Source organism: Dryas octopetala, chromosome 5 (assembly GCF_963921425.1).
Source record: "Dryas octopetala chromosome 5, drDryOcto1.1, whole genome shotgun sequence".
In the NCBI taxonomy this organism is placed as follows: Eukaryota; Viridiplantae; Streptophyta; class Magnoliopsida; order Rosales; family Rosaceae; genus Dryas; species Dryas octopetala.
Window position 1 is genome coordinate 16413566 of NC_141370.1, and position 13104 is coordinate 16426669.

Consider the following 13104-nt stretch of genomic DNA (forward strand, 5'->3'; position numbering starts at 1 on the left):
AAAAAAAATTATTTTTTTGAAAATAATAGGGGCCCCGAATACCCCCGATGGGGACCCGATTACCCGGCGGGGCGGGTATGGTATTGGCAAACCCGCCCCGAATCCGCCCCGTTGCCATCCCTAAGCTTGGGCCTGGGTTGACCCAGAAAACGGACTCATTTGACATTACCCACAACCACAAGTAACGTTGCACAAGAATTTTCCTTTTTCTTTTATCTTCTTTTTCAACCCTTAAAATACATACATATTGTCAAATTTTAATATCATGTATCGTGTATACAGTCCTACTGGTATAGAATGGATATCATATATCACAGTATTAGTATATCGACGTACTAATATAAAATGGATATCATGTATTTCTGTATAATATTTGGGTTCAAACCGAATCTTCAAAACTCAAGTTCTTACGTAAGATTTTCGTTTAACACATTACATGAACAAAATGGAGTAAAATTTTTATTTCCCAATAGATTTTTTTCTTACATTTATATTGAGTAAATTCTTATCTTAACGGAATGTATAAGTGAATAGTTTAATTTATGAGGGTTTTAGTTTTAACTTAATAATTTATGAGAAATATGTGTATCAATTTGAGTAAGAATTTTCTTTTCTAGCCTGAGATAAATAGAAAAGAATTATGACCTTGTTTCTGATAAACATCAAACCAAGATCCAATGAAACATTTTGACAACACATTTGTATAGTAAACTAGTAAAAATCATTACCTAAGACGGGTATAATTACCACAGAACAAAAATTGCAGAAGTAGTAGGCACTTTTTTTTTTGGTCTAAGAAGCAGTAAGCACTTTAAATTCACATATTAACAATGCAACTAATCAACCACAGTGGTCACACTAGAACTTATCAAATGATCTGCAGTCAAGGAGAATCCTCAATGCAAAATTCAACAAAATTTGTCAAGGCTCGCATGCAAAACTTATCCAAGGAGAAGAAAGAGAGGCACCATGTGAACTACAACTAACCACAACAACAAATGTGACATGTATACACCAACTGTCGCACGCATGATGATCCGAAAATATAAAGAAAATTGATGATTACAAATCTCTTCCACAAAAAGCAACACATTCAGAAAAGTCAGTTATTACTGGAACCCCCAGAGGCATCAGCAGCTGGTCTTACACCAGCAGCAAAGAACTCAGAAATGACTTCTAGAGGCATGCCCTTAGTTTCAGGCACCTTCAAGTAAACAAATATCCAGGCAATGATGCACCCAGTAACATAGATTCCAAAGACACCAGCAAAGCCAATGGAGGATAGCATAACAGGAAATGAGTAAGTGATGATGATGTTTGCAATCCAATAAGTGAGGGCACAGAAAGCAATGCAGAGGCCGCGGACGGGAGTAGGGAAGATCTCTGCACAAAGAATGTTTGGGATTACGCCGAAACCCATGACGAAGCAGCAGAGGTAGACCACAACACTGGCAGTGGAGATTGTTGCATTTAGAACACTGCCCAAATTAACAATGCTGCCTAGCAGCAATAAAGTGAGTGCCAATATCAGGATTGGTATTGTGGACAGCAGCAGTGACCTGCAAGAAGAAAGATAAAGGAAATTAACTTTTTGTGTTCATATTGAAGGCTGATTCAGTAATATAGAGATTTCACACTTCTAAAATGTGCTAAAATGTGTCCATTGAAACAGCACAACAAAAAACTCCACCTTTGAGCATGCAGCTAATGGGATTTTATGTGACCAATGTATATGATAAACAAACAGCTTCTCTATGAAATTCAAGGTGTAAAAAAGAGAACTACCTTCTGCCAGATATATCCATTAGCCACATAGAAGTAGCTATGCAAGGAAGCATCAAGAATGTTGTGATGGTACTTAAGAAGAGAGATGCAGATGCCGAATTCAACCCTATGTTAGACAGAAGAACTGCTACGCCGGCTTGCTCATAAATCTGAGGAGTGTAGTAGAGAACCCCATTTATGCCAGCAATCTGCAGAGGCAAAAAGAAAAACATCAGAAGGCTGTGAAAAACAAAACATTTTGCCTTCAAATTTTGGATCTTTTAAAATTTTACCTGCTGTAGAATTTGAAGTCCTATCCCAACAAACAGTGCACGCTTGACTCCCGGTTCCAAAAGTTCTCTCCACTTTGACCCTTTCACAACAGATTCTGGTGGGGAAACCATTTCGGGGCCAACAGAATGCCTAATTGTTGGATCCTTGGTCGAAAGAGCAGACTGGCTAACAAGAGCAGCAGCCTGAATGTGTTCACTTTCTTGCCTTAAACCAGGTATTGAAACAACGGATGCAGGCTGAGACCCCGGTCTACTCTCCTGGTGCAAAAAGATTCTTTGAAGTCCTCCTTCCTTTTTCCCATCTTCGCGTACCCGCTCACAAAATTTATAAGCCAGCTGCCAACCTCCACCTATATCCATACTGCTAGGACTATTGACTGCCTCACTAGCATTGCCTTGCAAGAGAATGCTATTGCCTCTCACACCTAAAGCACTACCACCTGATCTAGAAGTGACAATGTCCTTGTCCATACTTGTCGTTTGACGTGAGATCAATGGACTTCTCAAAATGTCCTCACAATAAGCCCCAGATGTTTCAGATTCGTGGTCCTCTCCATCGGTTTGGCTCTCCATGTCCCAATGATCATATTTACCATGAGGCTCCCCTGCATTCAAAATACTACCTATATTTGGATAAAGATTGCTGCCTTTGCTTCCTCTCTCAGAGAGCTTCTCATGGACACTGCTAAAGAGAGTGACAAGAGGATCCATAAGAGGGATGCTTTGGTTTACCATGCTCCCATTGTGAGATATTAAACTCTGTCCAGTTACAGGTTTGGCAATGTATGATAAGCCCTCTTCAGGCCCATATAACCTTATTTGATTTTGCTCTTCAGTTGTTTCCTGGTTATTGTTAAGCATGTTGGTTGGACTCATAATGTACTCTTCCAATGATGTCTCTTTTCCAGTGCTAAGACCCTCAACTAGCAAAGCCAATTCACCTGCAGATCATAGAAACCTCAGAGTTAGCACTAAAACATCAATGACATGAAGGAAATAGAAGAATAAAAAAAGGGACTAATTTAGGCACCTGAAACATCTTCCCTGCCATTAAGTCTTTGCAAAACTTGTTTTGCCTCAAGAATTCTCCCTTTACTCACAAGCCACCTGGGGGACTCAGGCAGGTAAAGTACTGTCAAAGCAAAATAAACAAGGGATGGAATCGAAACGACCCCTAGCATCAATCTCCAGCTTGGTGAGTCCATCAGTGACATTTCAAACACCATGCAATAGGACAAGAACATCCCACCCGATCCAGTGAACTGTGGAAGAGTATTCAATCGTCCTCTTATATCCGGTGGTGCTATTTCAGATATGTAGGCAGGAACAATAGTAACAGCCAGACCAGTTCCAAATCCATCTAATAGCCTTGCCAAAAGTAAGATATAAATATTAGGAGACCACTGCATTACCAGACCACTGATGAAGAAAAGAACTGATGACATTATTAGCATCGTACGCCGTCCTAGCCAGTCTGATGCCGGTCCAGAGAATGTTGTTATGAATGTGGCCCCAATAAGTGATGCTGCTACAATTAGCCCTTCAAATGTTGGGTCACTTTCCAAGTTAAACTCCCTTTTGATGTAAATAACAGACCCTGCAACATTTGGTGGAACAAGTTTTATTATTAACATAATACCTTTCAATATATGATTCTGAAATATGAACATTGGGGCAGAAACAAATGATTTGTAAAACAAAGGAAACAAAAATTATGTGGCATGCCTGCAATGACTGAATTATCCCATCCTTGTAACAAGTTACCGATTGCTGCAGCAACCGCTACAAACACAGCTCCCCTCATTTTTTCTTCAGTGACCAAGTACTACTTTCCAAACCAGAAGAGAATTCAGATCACAGATACAAGAATTTCTGAACCCTTTTTTCAGATTAATGAAACCTGCATAAAAATGTCAACAACATCACTGCTATATGAGTAAAGTACAATCCAAAGCTTCTACTTGAAGGGCAACATAGAATTACAAGAAACATATAGAATGCATAAGTATTTTGATGATGTTAATATCCATACACAGTGAACTCCAAACCATGTAAATTCTAAAGATTATGACTGGAATGACCAGATTTGAGACATGGTTCAACCAGTCTTTTAACTGTGACATGTTCAAATAAATATAACAGTAAACAGAGGAGATGAGATGGACCTTACAAAGCAGATGTGGTAAATATGTAATGCAATTTTCTGACCAAAAAAAAGAATGTCATGCAATTTGGGATTTTGAATAAGACAAACCAAGTTGTGTATGTAACAAATCTCTTCTGCTTTGATTGGTGGTTTGTTGACCTTGCAAAAGCACCACCTGTTTGGCTGTTAGCATGTCATGTCTGTCGAAATATGAAAAAGGCTACTTGTCAAATATGATAAACCCCATGGCCGAGGAACTTGATTTGCTTTGTGTTTCCTACTTTATATATAAGTTGTCTATTAAACTTGGAACTTTAAATTTTGAAGGAGACAGACAAGGAATAGGAGTCATATGTAGTAGGGTCGGTAGGTGAATGGTGATATAGCCAACAGATACACACATATGCATGAATTTAATATTTGGAATCTTTTTTAGGGAAAGAAAGGTTTCCTTTTTTTTTTTTTTTTAATTAGTATTAATTTGGAAATAGTCTAGCTTCCTTTTATACATAGTGGACAGGACTACTTGTTAATGGTTGCAATTTAAAAAACAAAATGGGTGAAAATTTTCTTACTCGTCTTTTGTATATTTGCACTCTTCTCCTTAATTTTAAATTTTTATGCTTTCAGCTTTCTTTCTTTTTTCAAATGCTATCAAAGCATAAAAATAAGAAAATAAAAATACATCCAAATTTGGAGTGTGAAAATTGCCACACAAAAAAAACGTTTGCACATTGCAGAAAAAGTTCCTTCTAATTTCATAGACAAAGCAAATAACAAGTGGTGAACATGCAGCTTGCAGTTAGTTTAGGGTAGTGAATTAAACGAGAATTTATCATCCTTAAGAATGCTCTCACCTTCTCTTGCAATTTGTCTGACATGGTCACATTCAATAAGCACCATCAATATTTTGATTGGGATTTATACGTACTATATCAAAGTTGGTCATATGTATTCTTTTCTTAATAGAATTATGAGACCTTTTTTTAAATCTGGATAGAATTATGAGACCCTCTTTGTTTTTTTTATCTGAATTGAATTATGAGACCTATTTTAAGTAGGATAAAAACCCTGAGTTGATAGCCAGAAGTAAATCGATTTTTGTAATATTTTGGAAATATTTCAAATGTCTCTAGGGTTTTAGTAGTTAATTTTGGTCTTCCGAGTAAACTTATTCCAGTTGGGAGTATTGTTGAATGGTTTCTAAGCCTCTGAATTGCAAAACAGATGAGAAGCCTACTTTGATTAACAAAATTATTTTTCTTCATAGTGTACTCTCTTCTCTATGGTTCATCCCACGAAATAGGATCTTTTACTTGTAACTATGTTGATATTATAATTATGGAAAAAACAATATTGTTATTAAAGCTTAAACGTTTTGGGTTTAGAATTTAGAGTTTACACACATTTCCGAAGCACAAAGAATAAACAAAGAATTGAACTCACATTAGCTCTGCTTTGATGATCAAGAACTTTGTGTCTTTCTCCTTCTACGGCCAGCATATGCAAAATAAACTCTTGAATTTGTAATACAAGATTAAAATTAAAAGTCAAGCAAATACGAGCAGATGATTCAGATCCTATCTTGACATGTTCTTTTCAAAAGATGACTAGCCAACACCTCACATGTCCAAAAATTATATATACAAACTGTCCAGATCAATCTGAATATAACAACATAGCATGGAGTCATTAGGGGCTTAATTTAGTGATTATTGTGCCTACTTCCCTATGCCTAAGACAAGTAACAAAATTCAAAACAGCATCATGAACTTCTTGACCACTAATTAACTAGCCATTCTTTCAGCAATATCTGCCTGCTTTGCACCCACAGAGAAGAACTCAGAGATGACTTCAAGGGGCATTCCCTTTGTTTCCGGCACATTCAAGAAAACAAACACCCAAGAAATGGTGCAGACCACCGCATAGATGGCGAACACACCAGCAAGACCAATGGAAGTGAGCATGATAGGCAGTGTGTAGGTGATGATGATGTCTCCAATCCAAAATGTGAGGGCACATATGGCAATGCAGAGGCCGCGAACGCGAGTAGGGAAAATCTCAGAGCAAAGAATGTTAGGAATTGGTCCAAAGCCCATGACAAAGCAGCAGAAGTATACCACAACACTGATGGTGGAAATTGTTGCATTCACAATAGAACCCATGTTGACAAGTTGGCTGAAAATTAGTACTACGAGAGTCCCTGTCAGTACAGGCAATGTCGACAGCAAGAGTGTCCTGCAAGAAAATGTGTCATATAGACATGTTGTATGCAAGAAGTCTTTACGTAGTGGCAAAAAGGAACTCACCTTCTGCCAGAGACATCCATTAGTCTCATGGCAACTCCTATACATGGAAGCATCAACAAGGTTGTGAGAGAACTTATGAGAATAGATGCAGAGGTGGAACTGAGGCCCAAATTTGATAGGAGAATTCCCACCCCTGCTTGTTCAAGAATCTGGGGTGTGTAGTAAAGAACCCCATTTATGCCAGAGAACTGCCCATATCAAATGACCAAGCATTAGATAGACACATAGACAACAACAAAGTTATGTAACGGATATCACTATAAAACGATTGGTATCACATTTACTCTAAACCCAAGTTAGAAGCCTCCTGAACTTAATAATTTTTTACCTGCTGAAGAATTTGAATTGCTACACCAACAAACAATGCACGTTTGACTCCTGGTTCTAAAAGATCAGCCCACCTGGGTCCTTGAGCAACAGTTTCTGGAGGAGCAACCATTGCTTGTCCCTGAAGATGCTGGTCCATTTTGTCCTTGGAAATTATAGAAGGTTGGCTAACCAAAGCAGAAGCCTGATAAAACTCACCCTCTGGAGGAACATCAACACCACCAGCAAACGAAATCATTGAGCCACGCCGGGACTCAAGTGTCCCCCCCTCCTGGTGCAAATACACCCTTTGATACTCTCCTTCCTTTTTCCCATCTTTCCCAACCCTCTCCGAAAATTTATAAGCCAATTGCCAACCGCCGCCAATGTCCATGCTATTCACTGCCTCACCACCAACAAGGCTGCCATGTCGCTTCATCCCCCCGAAGAAGCTACTGGACTTTCCAGGCATCATGTCATGTGCCATACTCGCTGTTCGTCGATTGGACAGCAATGGCCTCCGCGCGCTGTCCTCAAAGTCAGCATCTCCAGGCTTAGGGGGGCTCTCCACATCCCAATGCTCATTCTTGTCCTGGTTTTCAGCTGGTGCCACATTCAGCAGGCTGCCCATGTTTGGAAAATTGAGAAGGCTGCGCATGCTGCCTGTATTTTCAGGAACAAGCTTCTCATGGACACTGCCAAACAGAGTTACAAGAGGATCCACATAAGGCACGTTTGGATTCAACAAGCTTCCTTGGCGGGACACCAAGCCGAGGTTTGCTTGTCCTGTCACAGATTTCGCAATCAATGAGGCGCGTCCCACCTCCGGCCCATATAGCCTAATTTGATCTTTCTCTGCACCTGTTTCAGGGCCATCAGTTTGGTCATTGGCTGGACCAACTATGTACTCTTCTAGTGATGAATCACCTCCAACCCCAAGACCCTCAATCAGCAAAGCCAACTCACCTGTAAAATCACCCAAGCACAAGCAAAAGCAAATTAATGAGCTAATACATAGAAACATGCCACTACAGCTTATTAGTTAATTCAGTCTCGTGTGCTGATATTGTGTTTATGTCCAAAACTAGAGTGTAAGACGCATTAAGGGACCAACAATGTATATCAAGCTAACAGAAACGAGGACCTGAAACATCTTCCCTGCCGCGTAGTCTTTGCAGGACCTTCTTGGCCTCGTCCATCCGTCCTTTGCTAACCAGCCACCTCGGAGACTCAGGCAGGTAAAGCACAGTCAATGCAAAATAAAGCAGGGAAGGAATAGAAAGAACCCCAAGCATCAATCTCCAACTGGGTGCCTCCCTCAGTGACATGGCAAACACCATGCAGTAGGACATGAACATCCCACCAGAGCCAGTGAACTGAGGGAGGGTATTCAGTAGCCCTCTGATCTCCGCCGGTGCAGTCTCGGATATGTAGACCGGGACAAGAGTCACAGCCAGTCCAATCCCAAACCCATCCAATAGCCTCGCCAAAAGAAGAACGTACACATTGGGTGCCCATAGCATTACCAGACCGCTCAGGAAGTATAGAACCGATGAGATTATCAGCATTGGACGCCTTCCTAGCATGTCTGATACTGGCCCAGAGAATGTTGTGATCACAGTGGCTCCAATCAGTGACATGGCCACAATTAGCCCTTCCATTGTTGGCTCACTTTCCAATTTGAATTCCTTTTTAATGTAAAGAACAGCCCCTGCGTGGTGATTTGTATTGTCAATTTGTCACACCTTTCATTATAAATAATAATTCACAGATTGACCGTATGACATACAACCATATCTAATAGTGAAAAATCTATACCCTAATAGTAAAAAAGTGAACCAATCAATATCCAAGAATCAGAAAATTATTGTATCTATAAAGGGACTATATGGCATAAATTTCTCATTTTGTCATCAGCTACAAAGCCTTAAAATAAATTTTGGATGGTACAATCATATAAATGTATTATTTGAAAGTATTTGACATATTGATTTGTAAAAGCTAATAGGTAATGGAGAGATTAATAAGGGTGACAGGGTACCTGCAATGGTTGCATTATCCCAACCTTGCAACAAGTTTCCTATTGTGGCAGCAATGGCTACAAGAACAGCTCCCCACATTTTTTCTGCGCCACAAACAAAATAGGACCTTGTAACCCAGAAGTAAATTCAGCTGCGGAATGGAGAAGCTCTTGGACTTTGTAGCATCAACCTTTACAATGCACATAGATTAGTCAGTGAGCACAGTTTGTTCATGGGTTTGTTGTTCAATTTAATTACGATATGAGTTAATGTCAATTACAATGCACATATATTGGACTGCCTGAACCTTTATTGAATGAAAAAATGTACCTTTCAAGAACAGAGAGAAACTATGAACTTAAGCATATCTCTGATCTCAAAGCAGTGTAGTTTTTAGGAACAATATGTACTCATGAAATGATCGATCAGAGAAAGAAGTGATCCAAGTGATACTTTTGGGATTTAACAGGTCCAGAAACTCTTGGTGAACTTCCTAATATGCCTCTCGAACCACACAACATGTAGCCCTCTTCTTCAGCTATAGAAGTGGCCATCTGCTAACCACCTAATTGTTCAATTTTCTCCTCTAATACCGGTGGTGTAAGAAGTGAAACAATCAAATATAAGACCAAAAAAAAAAATCAAAGGTTTTATAAAACTTCGGAATAGGTGCTCTAGATAAAAAAAGTATATATATATAGGCAAATATTTGGTTCGTCCATTTATTTGATTAAAGTTAGATAGGCAAATGATTTCCGATTTGGCTAATTTTTTGCAAAGATGATCTATCTATGGAGATGTAAAAATTGAACGGTTCGGATCGACACAAAACGACTCGTGTGGGCCCCAACAGGGTATACCTCAACTTATTTATGTTGAGGTATGACCTTGTTGGGGCCCACACGAGTCGTTTTGTGTCGATCCGAACCGTTCGCAAGGATCATCTTCATTGATAGATCATCCTTGCAAAAAATTAGCCAAATCGGAAATCATTTGCCTATCTAACTTAGATAAAACAAATGGATGGTTTCATCGAAAATATTTGGTTCGTCCATTTATTTGATTAAAGTTAGATAGGCAAATGATTTCCGATTTGGCTAATTTTTTGCAAAGATGATCTATCTATGGAGATGTAAAAATTGAACGGTTCGGATCGACACAAAACGACTCGTGTGGGCCCCAACAGGGTATACCTCAACATAAATAAGTTGAGGTATACCTCAACAGAAGGAGCCTGTATATATATATATCCATATATAACATTTCTCTAATAATGCATACATATGAATTTCCCTTTTATTTATGACATGTTAGTCTATCTCTAACATATGAGACAATATATAACTAGAAGTTTATCGAAAACATGAGCCTCACGTCTCTTGCGCATTTCTGTTCTAAGAATTAAATTCCTTGTGTACGAAAATTTTGAGAAAGAAAAGCAAAATACATAATAAAATCATAAGTAATGGGTTTATTTATTTTTTATATTTGAAATCAATAAAATTTAAAAACAAAATTGACCATAATAAGTCAGTTGTTCTAAGAGTTGTTGGCTTATGCATTGATCAATTGAATGTAATTCTGGTAACCCCATGCTTGTGTGCTGCGGTGCTGCCTACACATGGTATTATCCTTGTTTTAGTTTTGTCATGGCAGTCACCACACTTAAAGTTGACAATTCAATATTTTTTTAAATTTCTGTCCTTTTGAGTACTTTTGTAAAAGAATAAACTATAATTTAATATTTTATAAAAAGGTTGAGGTGAGTAACAAAAAAAAACAGGCAATAACATCACTAAAGTTTAGCCCTCTTTTGGTTGTTGTTAAGAGTGCGGGGTACATATTGACCAAAAGAAAGTCAAAATATTAAACTAATCTAATCCAAAATTCAGACCATCCATACCATGTTCCTTGAAGCAATCCTGGCCATCCATTTCTGAAACAGATAGGAATGCCCAAAGCCCAGCCAAGAAGCCCAATAGAAAATTTAAGAAATGCACGCATGCAAAAGTGGAGCCCAGCTCAGCTGGTAATCATCGGAAACCACGAAACTAATCTGACACCGTTGGTTGCATTAGATAGACGGAGGGTGATGCATGACAGATATGGTTAAAAATCTGAACTTTACAAGTTGGAGACTGCTAAATATAACAGCAAATTACACATTACACACGTGGATGTGGAATTACTGGATATTTAATATTTTATAATTTTTATTTGGCATTTTGCCCGCCAATTGCCCTGCCAATAGGCTGCCATATATGTGTACCCCGGAAGAAGCAAGCGTTATGATGACGTGTCACCTCAATTAGTAATAAGTTTACGAGCAAATTATTCGTCAATATCTCAATTATACACTGAATTTCAACTTAGTACCCCCACTTTAAAAACTTGACCAAAAACACCTAAACTTTCATTTTGTGTCAAAATAGTACCTCCGTTAGTTCTTCTGTCAAATAAACCATTATTTGCTGATGTGGCAGAGGTATTTTCGTCTTTTTCCCCACATTTAAAAGATAATAATATTTTATTGGCAAAAAAAAAATATTTTTAAATTTTTTGAATACAAAAAAATTCTTAAAAATTGGGTGGGGTGGGTGGACTGTGCGGGGCTGGGTGGGATGGGGTGGGGCGGGGCTGCGCTAGGGCTGGGGCTAAGCGGGATGGGTCTGCGTGGGTGAAGGGGAGGGGGTGGGTCGGGTTTGGGGGGAGCTGGGTGGGGTGGAGGGAGGTGGGTCAGGGTTGGCCCGGCTAGATGAGAGGGAGGAGTGGGTTGAGTCTGGGTGGAGTTGGGTGGGTAGAAGCTGGTCTGGGGGAGGGGCTGGGCTGGGTGGGGGAAGAAGAAAGAAGGGCGGGGGGCTGCTACTGGATGGGCGGGGCTGGGGGTGCGACGGGGTTGGGGCAGGGAGAGGGGGAGGATGGGTGGGGGAAGCTGAGGAGGGGCTAGCTGGATGAGGGCAAGCTGGGGAGGGGATGGATAGGGCGGGGAAGAAGAAAGAGGGGATGGGTGGATGAGGGGATAGATGGGGGAGGGGAGGGGAGGGGTGGGGGTAGGGATGGGAGGGGGCCAGGGCTGGGATTGGGTGGTGAGGGCGGGATAGGGAGGGGAGGGGAGGGGCTGGGTGTTGGGGTGGAGGGGTGCGACGGAACTAGGGTTGGGCAGGGAAAGGGGGGAGGGTGGAAGGGCTGAGGAGAGGGAAAGGAGATGAGGGGAGGGGGCTGAGAGTGGTGTTGAGTGAGAAGGTTGGGGAAGGGGAGGGGGAAAATGTTTAATTTTTTTAATGTTTATTTTAAAAGTTTTAATTTTTTTAAGAATTTTTTTTATTCAAAAATTTTAAAAATATTATTATCTTTTAAATGTAGGAAAAAAAGACGAAAATACTCATACCACGTCAGCAAATAACAGTTTATTGGACAGAAAAATTAACGAAGGTACTATTTTGACACAAAATGAAAGTTGAGGTATTTTTTGTCAAGTTTTTAAAGTTGAAATACTAAGTTGAAAATCAATGTATAGTTGAGGTACTTACAGATAATTTGTTCTAAGTTTATAGTGACAACATAGCTATTTTGTCGCTAAAACTGGCTGAATTTGGTACATTTAGCGACGATGCGTCTGTCGCTAAAGACCAAATTTGTATCGGTGCCTTTTCTCATTAGACTCATCTCTATAATCTATATATCAAAGAGGAAAATGTTTTGCCAGCTCTATTATTCCATATATGGGAGAAATTTTCCTAGGTATAACTAATTTAAAACTTTTCTATATATATAACCAATTAATATATTACTTATTCTTCAACTAGGAGTTTTCTCAAGACGAAATCTAATATTATTATTATTTTTTTGTTACTTTGGAAGGTCTGTATTTGATCCATCCTGAGTTTTCAAAAAAGGAAATGAAAGAAGAAAAAAGATCAATTAATGAGAGAAATAGGGGAAAAAGAATGAGAGTAGAAATGGGAATTCAATAAAAGTATTGAAGCCCTATGAAAATGACAAAATATCATGCCATGTATGATGGACGGAGGGTGATAAGCATGACAAATATGGTTAGAATCTTAACGTTACGAGTAGAGCGTGCCAGAGTGAGTGACAGCAAAACATTCCACACGTGGATATGGAAGTTGTTGGGTATTTGGCATTTTGCTTACTAATACCTTGCCATATATGTAAGCAGGCGTTATGATGACGTGTCACCTCCGTTATTTCCTATGTAGATTCTCTTCTTTCAAATTATCAACCTCATTATTTTCTCTTCAAAA

The 13104-nt window shown here is 39.4% G+C and overlaps 2 protein-coding genes across 2 annotated transcripts; both read right to left on the reverse strand.

Annotated features, from left to right (window-relative positions):
- Positions 1 to 1102: 1102 nt before the first annotated feature.
- Positions 1103 to 3861, reverse strand: LOC147284956 (monosaccharide-sensing protein 2-like). Its single transcript, XM_086245749.1, has 5 exons — positions 3783 to 3861; positions 3088 to 3654; positions 2058 to 2998; positions 1786 to 1973; positions 1103 to 1559 (listed from the first exon to the last, which is right to left on the reverse strand). Exons 1-5 carry the CDS (start codon positions 3859 to 3861, stop codon positions 1103 to 1105), a joined length of 2232 nt encoding a protein of 743 aa, XP_086101875.1.
- Positions 3862 to 5990: 2129 nt separating this feature from the next.
- Positions 5991 to 8938, reverse strand: LOC147284957 (monosaccharide-sensing protein 2-like). Its single transcript, XM_086244428.1, has 5 exons — positions 8860 to 8938; positions 7963 to 8529; positions 6841 to 7784; positions 6513 to 6700; positions 5991 to 6441 (listed from the first exon to the last, which is right to left on the reverse strand). Exons 1-5 carry the CDS (start codon positions 8936 to 8938, stop codon positions 5991 to 5993), a joined length of 2229 nt encoding a protein of 742 aa, XP_086100554.1.
- Between the last annotated feature and the right edge of the window lie 4166 nt (positions 8939 to 13104).